The sequence below is a fragment of the Cheilinus undulatus genome, linkage group 24 (genome assembly GCF_018320785.1).
Source record: "Cheilinus undulatus linkage group 24, ASM1832078v1, whole genome shotgun sequence".
Lineage (NCBI taxonomy): Eukaryota > Metazoa > Chordata > Actinopteri > Labriformes > Labridae > Cheilinus > Cheilinus undulatus.
In genome coordinates this window covers 7,105,739-7,123,027 of record NC_054888.1, presented here as the reverse complement: position 1 = coordinate 7,123,027, position 17,289 = coordinate 7,105,739, and the positions used below count along the sequence as shown (strand labels likewise).

The window sequence follows — 17,289 nt, the reverse complement described above, 5'->3', positions numbered from 1 at the left end:
ACAATAATCTTTACATCGCCCAGAAAGAGTTATCAAGCTTCATTTCATTCAACAAGATTTTCAGAAACAACACCATAGACTCATTACTTCATCTTTGCATGTGAACCACAGCAGGTATCAGCTGGATCAGACTTTATAGCGCTGCTTTGATTTTTCCATGCAGCTGCAATAAACAGTTAAAAGGCAGAAAGTCCAGGACTGACCCTGAACATGTCCAACAGGAAAGCCAAGCCACTTCCTCTGTTACGACTGAACTACGGGGCGAGTATTTTTACATCTCTTTAGCATCATTTGAAGTGTACGTATGTTAGTTTAAAGAACATCTCAGGCATGGGTGGCCTTCAAGACAAACCTGCACACGCATACAGGTTCATGTAATATGAGCTTCTCAGACATGTGAACAATAGAAAGGGTTGCCGGGTTCAAGAGACAACCTGAACCAGTCAGGTTTACGCAGGAACACCATGCGTTTTCTCCTATTTTAAAGAGAAAAACTATCTAGCTTATAATTCAGTTGTTCCTGGAACATGTGTCAAAAGACAATGTTGGATTTTAAATGTTATCAAATTGTCTTAAAAGTCATCTTTTCAGTGAGCTTTCCTGTAATTTAGGTGTAGCCAGTGGTTAACATTTACCACAGTTTCAATGTAAGGAAATACTTCCCGTTATCAGGATGGAGGGTACACGCCCCTTTGAGGTTACAAAGAAATATGGGGAGATAAAGAAAGGCAGAAGAGGTCAATACAGGATGAAGAAGATGGAGATGTAAAAGGAAGAAGAGGGAGACACAGAAAGAGAAAAAGGAGATGCAGAAATGTAGAGAGAGATGCAGAAAGAAAAGAAGAAAAAGACATGCAGAAAGAGAGAAGAGGAACATATAGATAGAGGAAAGATGTAGATGCAAAATGAGAGAGAGGGAAATTCAGGAAGTGAGAAAGGGCAGAAGAGGGAGTTACAGAAAGAAGAGGGGGATGCAAAAAGACAAAAGAAGGAAATATAAAAAGACATAAGAGAGAAATGCAGAACGAGAGAAGCGGAAATCATGAAAAAGAAAGGAGGAGATGCACTAAATAGGAGATTACAATGCAGAAAGACAAAAGAAAGAAATGTAGAGGTACAGAAGAGGGAGATGCAGAGACAGAAGAGTGAATGTACAGAGAAATAAGAGAGAAATGCAAAAAGAGAGAAGAGGGAAACGCAGAGAGACAGGAGAGTGTTATGCAAAACAGAAACAAGAGGAAGCTATAGATTTACATAAGAGAAAAATGCCGAAAGAAGCGGGCAGAGGGAGATGCATTAAATAGGAGACTAAAATGCAGAAAGCCAAAAGAGGAAAATACAGAGAGACAGAAGAGAGAAATGTCAAAACAATAGGAGAGGGAAATCTAGAAAGACAGAAGACGGAAATGTAGAGAAGCAGAGTGAAATGCAAAAAAGAAACAAAGAGTAACATGCAGATTGAAGAGAAAAACGCAGAGAGATAAGAGAGAAGATTCAGATGCAGACAGAACAGGGAAGAGGGAGATGCATTAAATCGAAGATGTAGATGCAGAAAGACAGAAGAGAAAGATTTAGAGACAGAGGATGGAGATGCAGAGAGCGAGTGGAGGAAAACGCAGAAAATACAAAAACAAGTAGAACAACAGCAATTAAGGTGGATTTATGGTTGTCCTGACCATAAATCCACCATAAACCTCTCAGTCAGATCATATTAGAATCTTAACACATAAATGCAAAGACATTTGGTCAGAACATCTTAAACAGTTCCCTCCAGCTGGTATTAAACTCAGTAACAGATGCTCAGGATAAGCACGTTAGGGTAACTCTGGTGCACTGAATGAATCAGCAGTTTGCTGTTCTGACTTTAAAGCCGTCATAACATGGCTGCATATAACAGGATGCACTCTGTTATTGCATCTAAATAAGTCACATATTAAGAGAAGGAGATAGTGTCTGTGTAATGACTGATGACAGGTGTCTGTGGTTTTTTATTTTAATACCTGTAGTTACCTGTAGTTTTTATAAACAGACAAAGTCACAGGATCCATGTGTTACTCATTTACTGGACACAAGTATCAATAACCTCTCCTCTAGTCGGGTTAGAGACATGGACAGCTGAGTGCACGCACAGGTCAACCTCTGCCATAGATACCTGAGGGAGCATATCATCTGTTTAAAGATGCATTTATGTTGTTAGACTCGTGTGTGAAGAGCTCACCATCGGCCAAACAAAGAGAGCACAAAATCCGAGATTCATGCTTTAAAGAATAAAAGCAACAGAGGGACAAAGCTGGTGTTATTTGCTAGAGATACAGCTTTAGCCGAGGGGATGATTTTTGTTTGTCTCTGGAATAAAAATAGCTTTAACTGGGCTTGTTTTTGGAGCTACTCTGGCTTCAGTTCTGTTTTCTGTTATGCACCATTTACTGCTGCTTCTTTTGTCTTCTGAGGTTTTGTTTTCTGGAAAGATCTCCCATTTAAAGACTCTAATCCTTAGCTTGTACCCCTCTTAGGCGTGCATCAAGACTCCTAAGGCCTGGCTCTCAATCTTAAATATTAAATCACACCACTCACTGGGGTGTGCTCATGATTGTCAGTGAGATAAGAGGGAGAGCAGATGCAGGTTGTTGTGCAGTGTTTGTGCTGTGTAGCCTGGTTCAGTGAGAGTTTGCTCAGCCTGGGACAGAAGACAGACGTCACTGGGTTATGCAACATTGGAGAGGCTGTAATGAGACACTGTCTCCACCTCCATGCAGTGATAGAAAATGATAGTCACATAAATTAAAGAAAATTAGGGGACACTAGCATGAATCCTTGCATCTTTTATCTTAATCAGAGCACAGGGCAAGTGTTACAAGAGCAGCCACGTGTGCCACACCAATCTAATTTGATTTAAATTCAGTTAAATCAGGCTTTAAAACTAGGCTAATCTGCATCATCAGATCTACATGGGGATGGTTTAATAGGATGCTATTTCAAGTAGCAGGGAAATATGAACAAACAACTCAAGAACTGTCATCACATTTTGATTAAATGTTGCTAAACTCTGTTGTTGGTCACCGGCTTCCAACTGAGACGTGCACTTCAAAACAAAGACAGGAGCAGAGACAGAAGCAGGAATAAAGAATGTCAAATAGCCAAGACTGCTGTAGTTTTGGCAAGAAAAAAGTAAAGCTCTCTAGACCTTTTATATAAGCTAGGCCCAGACCTTGACATTGAGCCTCCAAAATCATAAAAAAATCATCTATGCTCTTTACTGGCTTGGTTTAATTTGAGTAAGGCTAAAAATTAGCCTACGATGATATAAAATCTTAAAGGAAAGCCAGCTACATGCTGTGTTTTTTTTCACTGTGAAGTAAATTTCCAAAATCTATCAGCCACAGAGGTCTACGGGTCATCAAAGCTATCATAACAGAGAGATTTGTGCCAGAAAACAGTAAATTTGACCCCCAGCAGAGCCAGGCAGTTGTGCTCTGACAAGAACAAGCAGTAACCTCTGGTCCTGAAAAATGAAGCCAATGCGGAAGTGCAAAAAATTGCAGTACTGTGAGTGTCCACTTGAGGCTGGCTGCAGAAACACCAGAAGTTACAACACATGTTAAAAAGCTGTTTTTTTACACTGGAAATAAACTGGTTTACAGCCTCATTAGCTCTCATTAGCTAATGTCTTCATGTCCTCACACTATACGGGAGGTGAATTCTTTTTGTACCACAATTGTTTCGATTATATTTAGGAAAAACCTCCCTGCGCACTGATTGGCGAGTCCCATTTGACTGGCAGAAGCTACATTTCTGCCAACCAGAAAGCTAGCTAGCTAGCTGACAGGAAGTCGACAGGAAGGCTCTTGTCTGCCTTTAAGTTGATCCAAAGTTCGGTTGAGACAGCAATTTCAATATGGAGCCCACCACGGATTTGCTTCAAAAGCTGTGACCCATATTTCAGATATTTTTCGACCAGTTTGGTTTATTTGATGAAAAATATACAGTTTGAACCTGGAACAGTACAACATGGGACAAATCAAAGAGACATGAAAAAAACAAGCAAGTTTTAAACGGATTTCATGGACTTTTTGGTGCAACTTTCCTAGTAACACATTTGTGACCCCCTGAAAAGGCTTCCACGACACATTTTTGGGTCCTGACCTACCAGTTGAGAACCACTGGTCTATGGATCAGAAGCATTTCTTTAAGTCCGAAAGGTCTTGAAAGTGGGCGTGGCTTCAGCTCATTCAAGCAACACGCCCACACCACGCTAGAGCAGAAATTTCTGCCTCATTCTTCGTGATTTGAAGCTAAATTTTGTAAGAGATGTTTTTCATGATTGAAATTTGGCCTGGTGGTTCAGAACACAGTGGCCTGTCATACAAAAAAGATTATTTAAATCACTTTAAAAATAGTAATTTATTGAAAACAGCAATGCGATTTTGGCCAGCACTTAGCAGTATTTAATAAATACGTGATTCAACGTGCATCAAAATACAAGACTCACAATATGATTTTATCATAATTTTCATGTTTTTTGAGTATTTATTAAAACATTTATGAATAAAAATGATTATCTTATTTCATATAAATATCTCCAAAAATTCAAATACTCATTTTCCTTATTTTTAGTTAAGGAAATAACTGTAGAATCTGGATTATAAGTCACTGTGTTAAAGATGTATCACACCTTAATACTGGTATATTGGTCACACTGGTGTATAGAATTCAGCAGACATTTTAAATAAGAAAATATGTGTTAAAATTTTGTCTTATAAACTGGATTTTATACAGTATGTCTGAATTCTGTGGTAGTATAATTAATTAAAAAAACAACAGCAATTATACTTGTAAAAAATAGGTATGTATCTGCAAAAAAGAGTTTGAAATATATATATTTGCCATACAAATTTCAACTGTTTATATTTTCACTGGCATAAAAATTGAAAAAAAAAAAAAAAAAAAAAAAAGCTAATATGACTCATACGAATGAATCGGCATGACCTTTGTCTCTTCTCTGCTATCAGTATTAGCTTGGCTTTTCACACACATAAAAAGAAGGGTTCACTGAGTTCAGTTACCATGTGATCTGACACTGCAGATTTTCTATTGTTTATTTAACCTACTTTTATCCAGCCCATCCTGCCTGACACACTAAAATGCCATCTTATCAACAAGAAGTCTGCTCTGACTGTCCAGTATGCTTCATACACTGCTGAATAAACTCACCCTCTTCAGCGCGCAGGCTCTGATCACTTTCTCGTACTTCTGCTGGTTGAGCGGTTTCCCGAACAGGATGTTACTGCGGATGGTTCCAGGGAAAACCCAAGGCTGTTGGGCGGCGTAGGTAAGTTGGCCTCTGACCTTCAGGACCCCCTTTTCATCCGGCAGCTCGCCCAGGATGGAGCTCAAGAGTGATGACTGGAAGGACAAGCGAGGAAGCATGAGCCAAATGAAAACAAACCACCAAACAATTACATGCTACCAATTTTTCTTCTTAGTAACTCACTTTGCCGGCTCCAACGGGTCCAATCACAGCTAACAGCTGATTTGAGTTCAGAGTGAAGGAGATGTTCTGCAGAGATGGAGCATCTAGATTCTGCAGGAGGCACACATGTAGACATAAGACAACAACCTTAGAATTAAGAGCCAGATATGAGATTTTGAAATGTATGTGATATTCTGTAATTATAGCAGGCAAGCTGACAGTTTTATTGCTGCTGAATTATCATCCTTGAGTGCGTGAGTACAGAAAAGTATCAGCAGCAAGAAGCTGCAGAAAAAAGCTTTAAACAAAGGCAGAAGAAGCTTCATTTTTAAAATGAGACGTGGTACTGCCACTAGCTTATTTACAGGAGGGATGTTCTAATGTCTCTGATCTGCAAAGGTTAGGATCATGTATGCAAATACACTCTGCAAATATACATAGGTGGCTGTAAATATACCTACAGTGGCTTGCATCATGGCTTATTCATACCCCTTGAACTTTTCCACATTTCTTCACGTTACAACCACAAACATGAATATATTTTATTAGGATTTCATGTGATAGATCAACATAAAGTGGAGCATAGTTGTGAAGTGGAAGGGAAATTATACATGGCTTTTAAATTTTTTTACAGAGAACAATTTGAAAATTTTGGTTTGCACTTTGTAGAGCCATCTTTGGCTGCAGTTACAGCTGCAAGTCTTTTGGGGTATGTCTCTACCAACTTTGCACATCAAAAGACTAAAATTTTTGCCCACTCCTCTTTGCAAAGCATCTCAAGCTCAGTCAGATTTGATGGAGAGCATCTCTGAACAGCAGTTTTCAAGTCTGGCTACAGATTCTCAATGGGATTTAGGTCTTGACTTTGACTGGGCCATTCTAACACATGAATATGCTTCAATCTAAACCATTCATTTGTAGCTCTAGCTGTATGTTTAGGATCGTTGTCCTGCTGGAAGGTGAAACTCCGCCCCAGTCTCATGTCTTCTGTCGATTCTAACAGGCTTTCCTCCAGCATTGCCCTGTATTTGGCTCAATCCAAATACAGCATCCCCACAGCATGATGCTGCCACCCCCATGTTTCACAGTGGGGATGGTGTGTTCAGGGTGATGTGCAGTGTTGTGTTTAGGCCAAAAAGTTCAATTTTGGTTTCATTTGACCAAAGCACCTTCTTCCACGTTTGGTGTGTCCCCCACATGGCTTTTTCTCAACAATGGCTTGGATAACTAATAGTTATCCTGTGGACAGGTTCTCCCACTTGAGCTGTGGATCTCTGCAGCTCCTCCAGAGTTCCCAAGGGCCTCTTTTTTGCTTCTCTGATCAATGCCTCCTTGCCCGGCCTTTAAGTTTAGGTTGGCGGACATTTTTCGGTAGGATGATGGATTGAACAGTCCATGAGATGTTCAAAGCTTGGATATTTTTATTAAAACCTAACCCTGCTTTAAACTTCTCCACATCTTTCTCCCTGACCTGTGTGGTGTGTTCCTTGGTCTTCATGGTGCTGTTTGTTCACTGATGTTCTCTAACAGACGTCTGAGGCCTTCACAGAACAGCTGTATTTAGACTGAGATTAGATTACACACAGGTGGACTCTATTTACTAATTAGGTGACTTCTGAAGGTGATTGGTTGCACTGGATTTTATTCATGGGTATATGACTCGGGGGGGGGGGGGGGTGAATACTTTAGCACACCACTGTGTAAAGTTTTACTATATTGATATATCTTTGTAGGCTAAGACCAGCCGCTAAAATCAGCTTACTTCAGAAAGAGCAGCTTAAAGAAATATCCTGAAGGTTCAAGATGTTTACTGTTGTTTGCGTGTGTATGCATATGATCTCTACCCATGTTATTTCTAAGACAACTTGTGCAACCAGTTTTCTGTCCTGGTGTGAATTTCTGTCCTCATGGTATGTTAAAAGCTTGTTCTGGTGTCAGCAGCAGAACTAAGTGAGTTATGTGACAGGCAGTCTGGAATATCTGGCGTTTGTGATTATAAGGAGCTAGAAAAAGAAACATCCCAACTTCGAAGGAAAACTATTTTGACAGCTCCCAATGCAGCAACACCACAACTTGAGTTTTAATGTTGTTTGTGTCATGTTTCCTTGACTTGTGTGTGATTTCTCAACAATATCAGCATCATATGATCAAATTGGGTTGGTTAAAAGGTTAAAGGACAAATATCTGGGTGGGCCGAAATTACTGGGCTGTCACCTGGGCTTTCCCAGTGAAAACATGGTGTCTAACCTTGTCCCAGTAGCAGGTCAGGTCCTGGACCTCCACTGAGGCGTCCTTCTTCTCCTCCTGAGGCAGGGCCGCTCTGACTTTTGCAATCTCTTCCAGCAGTAAGAACTCCTTCACAATAAAAAGAACACATCAGAGTCAGAGCCGAGTTTAGTACGCTCATGCAACCACTGTTGTCTCTGTACAATCACCTAAAGTCATATGTGATAAAGCTGTTTAAATCAGTCTTTTATTGCAGTAGTTGGGTAAATTATTAAATATAATGCTGACACCTTTGCAGATTTTAACTACACTGTAGGCCGTATCTTTATAAGAGACAAAGAAAGCAGGGAGGGGTAAGCATTGCAGCGCTGGGTTCTTCAAGTGAAAGCACTTAAACTGATTAGAAAGCTGTCTGGACGGTGGTGTCAGCAAATACGCTGTGAACGTTTATATGCTCCTGACATGCTGAGGATGTGCATGACAAGATGACTCAGGGAGGGCGATTTAATGTTACCCTCACTAGCCAAATGCCAAAAAATTTGGAAGCAAGATCAAATTTGCACAAAAAGATCATAGCTTCATTAGCATACTTTGCAGCAAAATAAACATGACTATGGTATTTGGTTTTTTTTAATAGTTAGAACAACGTTACTCAACCTGCTCAACCAAAGAGCAAAATTGTTGAAAAACACCTTTGCTAGAGTCACAATCTAAGTGGTGAAAAGTGGCGATAGTGTGGCTATAAAAAGAAGTAAAAGGGGCAAAATGGTCAAAAAGCAGCAAAAAAAGGGTGAAAAGGAAAAAGTAGGCATAAAATGCCAAAAACTGGGTGAAAAGTGACAAAAATGGGGAGAAAGTGGCAAAATTTGGGTGAGAATTGACACAAAAATGAGTTGCAGGTGGCAAAAATGGTCAAACAGTGGTAAAAACATGATATAAAATGGGTGAAAATTGACTAAAATGGTCAACAGGCAGCCAAAGGTGGGAGAATGGGCAAAAAGCATCAAAGAGCGGCAAAAATTGAGGGAAAAAGTGGCATTTAATGGGAAAAGGCAGCTTAAATAGGCGAAAAGTGGCAAAAATGTCAAAAAGCAGGAAAATACCGCATTCCCACTAAAATTAGTGTGTAAAAGCTGTTTTTTTAAACGTGGGTAAACCCGTTAACAATGGGCAAGTGACTCCTTTCCCACTGCCAACAGACCCGGGTCTGATCGCCAGCAGGCTATTTTTTTTTCTATGGTGTGTTATCTGCGTGCCGAAACACAGCTAGGAAAACAATGGAAAGGAGCATGGAAGCCATGGACACGGTGGTCAACTGTTTTCCGTATTTTGTACTTTTGTCCCTCTTTGAAAATATACAAATTCAGTGCAGACTAAACGACACTCGAGGGTTGATGAGGGCGGATGGAATGTGTGGCTGAGATGGCAAAGAGTTGCAGAAGTTACAGACAGAGGAGACAACAATGCTCGTCCCTCTGCTGCCGGCGTCCTTTTGTTGCCCCAAGTCACGGGCGCGATACATGATGTAGGCACGTTTCACCCAAGTCATCCCACGTTCACCCAGCTGTGATGTTCCCACTGGAGCCAATCGGAGGCTAACGGATAAAAACCTGTGTCCATTGCAGGGTAAGTCGACGCGGGTCTGAATGTCGATTAGAGCCCTTCCCACTGCCGACTGATTGTTACCGTGTTTAAACGGGTTTTCGGCCAGTGGGAAAGGGGTATAAGAGAGTCAAAAAGTGGGGAAAATGGGGCAAAAACTGGATAACAGTGGCAAAAATGGGCAGAAAGTGGCAAAAAAGAAGTGGCAAAAGTAGCCTTAAAGCAGTAAAAATGGATAAAAGTGGCAAAAAATTGCAACTAAGGGCAATGGAAATATACAAAATAATTAAGGTTGACAATTAAAGCCAAGTGTGGGAAACCAACTGATTAATGTGACTTGCAATGGATAATTTCTGAGGTCAAAGTTTCCCTTTTTTTAAGTTTTTCTGGGGGAAAGTCCTGTCCCGTCTGCAGTAGTGGGCCTCTGCTGCTGCACAGAGAAGCAATTATTCACAAAGAAAATAACTGGGAGACTCCTCTGAAGCTGTGCCAGTGGCATCACAAGTGGAATTACTCCTTGATCCTACTGGCTTGTATTTGATCCCGGCTTTCCAAACTGCAAAACAAGCTCTTTTAAAAGCATTATCACTAAAAACTCAGTTTTTGGTGTTTGGATTCTAATCCTTGTCACAGTTTTATTTTGGTAGAGCGTTAAATCAGCATACCTGGATCCTGCGAATGCTAACGCGGCACTCAAACAGCTTCTCGATGGCACTTGGGAAGAAGAGCGTGACCGTGAGGCGCACGGCGGTGTACAGGGACACGGTCACAAACACCCTGCTGGCGGTGATGGTGCTCCCCAGGAGGACGTAGAGCGTGAAGGTGACGAACACGATGATTTTGCTGGCGCAGAAGAAGGAGGCCATGTTGAGGCCTCGGAGGTAGGAGCTCTTCATGATCTTGGAGATCTCCTTCCTGAAACGACAATTATTAACGTTAGGCGGCGTCGAACATGGCTGGATGTTACGTAATATTTTCTTCATAATATCAAAGGGGTTAAAGAAAAAAGGCGCTTGTTAGAAGCACATGAATCTACTCAAGACTTAATCTTTGAATTAAACGCTTTAACCAGCTCTCATCACTGATCTGGATCAAGGGTTTAAATGCTGACAGTGGATAGGAGTAAAGGTACGAGACCTTTGACTGAGTGGATTTTAAAGTCTACTTCCCTTTATAATTTTGGTGTTAAATACTGGGGACTTATGGTATATCTGTAAAGCTTATCGTCTACTTAAAAAGGATTTAATTTGCCCTAATTCTGCAAAGCAGATCAGTTCATGATGCTACTTTGAAACTCATGTAAGATTTATGGAGAATAATCCAACAAATGTACAGGCTCTGCCTGTCTGGTTTATAGCCTCAGATCTATTTCAGATCACTGCAGATCACAGTACCAACAACATGGCACTCCAACACAAAGGCCAAACATAAAGAAGCGTCTCCATGTTTGTTTTGAGTAGTGCTATGAATTATAAAATTGGATTATTTACAAATTACCTTAATCTAAAATCATTTAACAGTGGAAAATTGTTGGTATAAGTCGCTTTATAGGGAGCAACGATCCATCAATGTCCAAAACGTAGATCTACACAGCCATACTTAAATTATGCTTTTATTTTGAAATTACTCCCATGTGCCTGTTCGACACAGTTTCCACCCGGCTGCGTGTCATCTCGAACTTTCAAACTAATGGTTAACAGGGAAATGCTAACCGCTAACAGCCCTTGCACAGCACACAACTTTTTTTGTGTGTGTGCGCGAGTAATTCGCACAACTAAATTTTTTTAGAGCATGTTGCAAGTAAATGCAAACTTTCACACCAGCAGTGTATTTTCGCTGTGGCAATATTCAATTTTTTCAAAGTATGGCACCGACAACCACACATATGACCAAACAAAACACTCATTGTTGCCAGTGGTAGAAGAGTTTTAAGGCAGACATAGGAGTAAAATACTCACTTTTTGTCCCCAGTCAGTGATGAGTTATTTCAGTCTTAAACACTTAAAAGATCCTAGGGACATTTTCTGCCATTCCATTTTTATAGTCATGTCATTTTGGCTGTGTGGAATGAATAAAGCTCAAATTTGCGAGAGAATTATCCTTTTTGAAAAATATTAGAATTGTTGTCTCAGCCAAGCTACACAAAAACCGACACATTTCTCCCTAAGGACAAAAAATGTCCCATCGAAAACCACTGAAAATTACATTTTTGATCCCACATTTATCTTAACATAAACTAAACTTGTGCATACATTTATGTTAAGATTTCATTTTGGACCGCTAGCTTTCAAATTTTAATTCTTACATTTGTCCACCAGACGGCCCTACTTTTCCCATTCAAAGCATGCAGCACATTTCACCATTTTAAGAGTTTTTTCTAAGGGTGCCTCGTTACAGAAATGAAAAGTGTGTGTCGTTATTGATGGTGGATAATGGTGTGTGTATTCTATTTGAGTTTTGTGATTTTGTTCTATTAAAACAGTGGACTTGTGTAGATATAAAGGGTTAAAATACCCAAAATATAAATTACTATGGTATGTATATTTCAGGTTGAAGTAGTTTTAAAAGACTGATTCATTAGAGTGCAAAAAAATATTAATATATATTATTGTTGCAGTTTTTGGAAAGTGGACATTTTTGTCCTCAGGATCATGAGTGTGAGGTTTTTTTTTGTCAATCTGACAATGCAAAAAAAAGCCTCAGAATTAAAGTTGCTCCCATTCATTGGCCACCTCATGGCCCGATAAAAAAAATCAAATACTCCATGAAATGCGTTTTATGGAAATTACTTTTTTTTTTGTTTTCTTTCCTTTTTTTTAAACAGCGAAGTTGCATAAACATACTGGCCTTTTCAGGGTTAAAATCCCTAAAAAAGAATTCATATTTGAGGCTGAAGTAGTTTTAACAGACTGGTTAAAAGTGGGGAAAATATTAATATATATTATTTTTACAGCAGTTTTTGGGAAGCTGGAAATTTTTGCTTTCAGGACTTTGAGTGAGTTTTGTTTTTTTTAAGCTGGCACTGTAGGAAAAATAATGATGCATCAAAATTAATGCTGCTACCAATCACTGACCCATCTTAGGGCCTGATAATAATAATAATAATAACAATAATAATAATAATAATAATCTAATACTCCTTGAAATGTATTTTATGGCAGTTATTTGTTTACATATATATATCATTTTCACAGCTGTGTCTGAGAAGCAGACATTTCTTGTCCTTAGGGAAAAATGCATTAGGATATTAAAGGAACTCTTAAGGGTTAATCTGATTACACAGCCTGTAAAAGTGGAAGAGCAGACAAGCCTGCACTATCCATTTAAACCAAAATGTGCTATGGGCACAGCTGGAGCTGTTTACAACCAAACAGGATTTAACTTCAGTGATAAATCTAACAACAAAGTCTCTTTTTACCCCAGACATACGGCTAATCACTGCTGATTGGCCAGGCCAATGAAATTACTCTTTTGGGGAGTCTGTAACACACACAGGTGAGCCCCACTGAAGCAGCGTGCTCTTTATATGGTTTAGGTTATAAAATGAAATAGTCCTTCCTCAATGCCAACTTGGCTGATAAGAGGAAGAAGTACAGTGAATTTAACTGAAATAAAACGGCCCTGACCATCCTGTGTGCAAAGAAAGTGTTGCACACAGACGGGAGGACACAGAGGCAGAAACTTAATTTATCTTCGGCTGTAATGAAACTTAATTTACCATACGGCCATGCAGAACACACTGCAGACTTATGATCTAACAAGGAGGAAAAGCATTTTAGCCCTGAGTTATGTTTACAGCTGTACAAGCAAGGCTTTTGGTTTGTCATTAGATCATTAGAGTCAAATATATATATATATATATTAAAAAAACTCAGTTTCCCCATGCCTGCAGCAGTTTTTCAGAAAGTTTCATGCAGGTTACAGCTCATACCTTCAGCCTGCATTCCACATCTGCAGCTCTACCCGCCCCTCTCACTTGTGTGCCAAAGTTAAAAAGTGTGGGAACTTAAGGTCTGAACAGGACTTATTGCTGTTCATCTTCTTTAGTTTATTTACAACTTAGAGTTTAAACAACATGATCATCACAACCTGTAGAGCTTGTTTATTTGCAGCAAACTTCAGGGTAAACTGAAATTTACTAGCAACCCTCTTCTGCATGGACTCTGGAGAATTGTACTGCTGCTTGATAAACAGATTTGAGTCTCATTACTGCGATCTATACATAGCCTTGATTTCTTACCTTCTGACCTCGGTGACAAGAGCAGAGAAGGGTTTCTCCCAGGCGTACATCTTAATAATCCTGATGCCAGACACCACCTCGTTCATTGTGCGGATTCGGCTGTCAGTCAGAACGGCCGTTTTAGTCCTGCCAAAAGTCAAATCGAATTCAGTATGCAAAAACATCAACAAAAAGATTTCTAAAATGAGTCTGCATGCAACTTCTTAAGAGTATTTCTACACTCTCTATACTGAGTTTAATCAGCCATCAACAACAGTGTAGACCCAAAATGGACAACTGAAGCCCCAAACTAAATGTCGGAAAGTGGATTTTTTTTCCCCATTCTGATGTACATCAAGCTGCTCAACAGTGCAGGTTTCCATCCACATTTTCACTTGACAGGTCTGGACTGCATGCCAGACTGCTTAGTACTGCAATCTTTTAATGCAAAGCCATGCTGTTGTAACTCATGCAGAATGTGATTTGGAATTGTCTTGCTGAAATAAGCAGGCGCACCCCTGAAAGAGACGTCACTGGACCCTTCCTTGATGTGCAAGTGACCGATGCTATGGGCACTAATACACCCCTACACCATCACAGATGCACGTTTCTGCCAAGGTGGATTTTTCTCTCGAATTTGGGGACAGGTCATGACTTTCTGGTCAAATTTTGAGTTGTTTCCACCAAGGTATTTTTCAGTCAAATTTAGCGGAAAATCCATGGTCATGAGTTTTAGAGTTGTTTTTACCAAGGTCGATTTTTTGGTCAAATTTAGTGACAATCCATGGTCATGACTGTTTGGTCAAATTTTGAGCTGTTTCCACCATTCTGGATTTTTCTCTTAAATTTGGGAATAGGTCAGAGTTGTTTCCACTGAGGCTGGTGTTTCCTGTCAAATTCAGTGATTATCCATGGTCAGTTTTTGGTCAAATTTTTAGTTTTTCCATTGAGGTCAATTTTTCTGTCAAATGTGGCGACATGTCAGAGGTCATGAGTCGATTCTGCCTTGGTCTAATTTTCTCTTAATTTTGGAGGTGGGTCCACCGCCAATACTCTTTGTTCAAATTTTGAGTCATTTCTGCCGGGGTCAGTTTTTCTCTCAAATATGGCGACAGGTCCGCTGTTTTGGTCACATATTGAGTTGTCACGGGCATTCAGTGTTATTTTTCATCCTTGCCCCTTATGTGCAGAGATTTCTACAGATTCTGTGTGATTTTACATGGTGTCCCAGCTTTTTTGAAATGGTGTTTGCATTTTGTGTCACATGTATTGTGCCTGATTATTAAATGCGATATTTTTGTCTCTGTAATGTTACACTTAAAGCTTGCTCAAAGCAAAGAACAACTTCAGGGAAATGAGGGCATCAGGGGAGCACGAGAACACAGCGTCTCTGCAAAACGCCCCACAGCCCTGCGTCTGCGTAGCCTCCGTCCTTCAGCGTGACATCAAATATCCATGAATAAGGAAACCCTCTGTGGTTCATCTGCATTGATACAACTTTCACGCTTTGGAAGCTGAGCGGGATCCTGCTTGATAACCACCCCACCTCCTGCCACCCACCCTCGCTCACTAACCTTGTGATACCTAAGAAGGCATGAGAACTAGGTCACAAAGACGGGCAAGTATGGCTTTTCTCAGAGCCTTGTCAGCTTCTCTAAATATCAAAATCCAGTCAGGAACGGATTCCTAAAAGGCAGAGGAGCTAAGATATCAAAAACCTCCTACAGCTGTATTCATGGTGGACAATGAAGTTTTAGAAGGTTAGTAAACAAGCTAGAGCCAAAGTATAAGTTTGTATTTTCAAGCCTAACGCACGCCTACTGCACTGTTTTTGCCATATTGTAATAATTCAAGTGCAACTGTGGTTTAATAAACGCTGATGTTGCTTTTTTTTCCAAGTCTTCACTTGCTGTTTTGGAGTTATATTTAATACTGCAAAAAAACATCGTAGCATGGACTTGTTACCGAGGTAACGTGAGATTCTGATACTATTACATCCCTAGTTTAACTGATGTCACTCTTGTTTTAATCCCACGATGATTCAAAGCTGCAGGCTATGGCATTAAATGAGGTTAGAGAGGCAGCTGTAAACATGGTAGCTCAGTACACTCTCCGGTAGCTCTGCTAAAGCTAAATTAAACCAATGAAAAAATGCTATTTCCAACAAGTTCTTCACAATAAAAGTCTGCAGTTGCCATTTGTTTGAGCACTTTTATTGTGAACACCCACATCGGGAAATGTGGCATTGTTGCATAAAAGCTTAACACACCTCAGCAGGAGAGAAATAAAACTAGAAACTAACACTGGCATCAAACAACTGCAGTAATTTAAACCAACCTTTTGAAGCAGCGTTACTCAACCCTGCTCAACCAAAGAGCCAAATTGTTGAGAAATGCCTTTGCAAGAGCCACAGTGGTGAAGTGGTGAAAAGTCGCAAAAACTGATTAAAGTGGCAATAAAAATAAGTTAAAGGTGGCATATTATGGTCAAACAGCAGCAAAAGGGGTGAAAAGGGGCAAAGTAGGCATAAAATGGCAAAAAGTGGGTGAAAAGTGAAAAAAAGGCGAAAAAGTGACAAAATAGGTCAGAGAGCAGAAAAAAAATGGCCAAAAAACAGCAAAAACATGGCAAAATAATGACTTAAAAAGCGACTTAAATGGGTAAAAATGTGGGAAAAATTGTCAAAAAGCAGCAAAGCATGGCAAAAATGCAGAAAACAGTGGCATTTAATGGCAATATGCGGCTTAAATGGGAGAAAAGTGGCAAAAAAGGGAAAAATGGCAAATAAAAATCAGTATAAAAGAGGCAAAAACCTTGTGGCAAAAATGGGATAAAAAGTAGTAAAAATGGGCAAAAGTGGCAAAAAGAAATGTGAAGTGAAAATGGATTAAAAGTGGCAAAAAAAAAGAAAGAAATGGCAAAAAATTGCAAACAAGAGCAATGGAAATATACATACAAAAAAGGAAATTTGAAAATTAAAGCCAACTGTATTAATTTGGGGATTCAAACTGATTAATGTGACTTGCAATGGATAATTTCTGGTCATAGTTTCTCTTTTTAAAGGTTTTCTGGGAGAATAATATTTCAAATTTAGACATAAAAGAGCCACCATTCATCACACAAGAGCCATATGTGGCTCTAGAGCCATCAGGCAATCACTGTTTTAAAGGCTCTGTTATCCTTATGCACCTTACTGTGTCCTTGTCCTTTTTTTCACCGAGGTCAAGTTTATAAAAACCCAGTCAATTGAACATAAATATATATTATATATTAAATATATTATATTAGAGCCTGGTGGCAATAGGTTCAGACAGATCTAACAAAGGTGGGCAGGGCTTGACAATGGGTTAATTGTTGATGCTCCATCCTGATTTAACATGGTGTGAGCATTCAGGTTGTACTTGACGGTCAGGTCGTACAGCGTGAGCATATATCCTGAGGCTTGGTTGTGACATGAAAATAATTCACGTGTAAGCTCACATTCCACCACAACATATACAGAAAGTATTCACAGCGCTTTCCACATTTTGTCATGTTACAGCCTTAGTCCAAAATGGATCTAATTCATTTTTTAACCACAAAATTCTACACATAATATCCCATCATGGCAAAGGGAATAGAGTTTGTTTGAAACATTTGCAAATTTATTAAAAATAAAAAACAAAAATATAAAATGTACATAGAGATTGAACTCTTTGGCCTGAATGCCAAGCATCATGTCTGGAGGAAACCAGGCACCACTCATCACCTGGCCAATACCATCCCTACAGTG

At 39.6% G+C, this 17,289-nt stretch overlaps 1 protein-coding gene across 1 annotated transcript in view; it reads right to left on the bottom strand.

The window, feature by feature from the left end:
* The window catches only part of abcc4 (ATP-binding cassette, sub-family C (CFTR/MRP), member 4), a 49,338-nt gene that overhangs the window by 17,732 nt on the left and 14,317 nt on the right, over positions 1–17,289 (bottom strand). The window contains exons 7-11 of the mRNA XM_041781559.1: positions 13,539–13,664; positions 9,964–10,213; positions 7,718–7,825; positions 5,492–5,581; positions 5,212–5,403 (exon numbers count right to left, since the gene is read on the bottom strand). Of these exons, the coding sequence (XP_041637493.1) occupies positions 5,212–5,403; positions 5,492–5,581; positions 7,718–7,825; positions 9,964–10,213; positions 13,539–13,664 (766 nt within the window). The remainder of the gene's footprint in view (positions 1–5,211; positions 5,404–5,491; positions 5,582–7,717; positions 7,826–9,963; positions 10,214–13,538; positions 13,665–17,289) is intronic.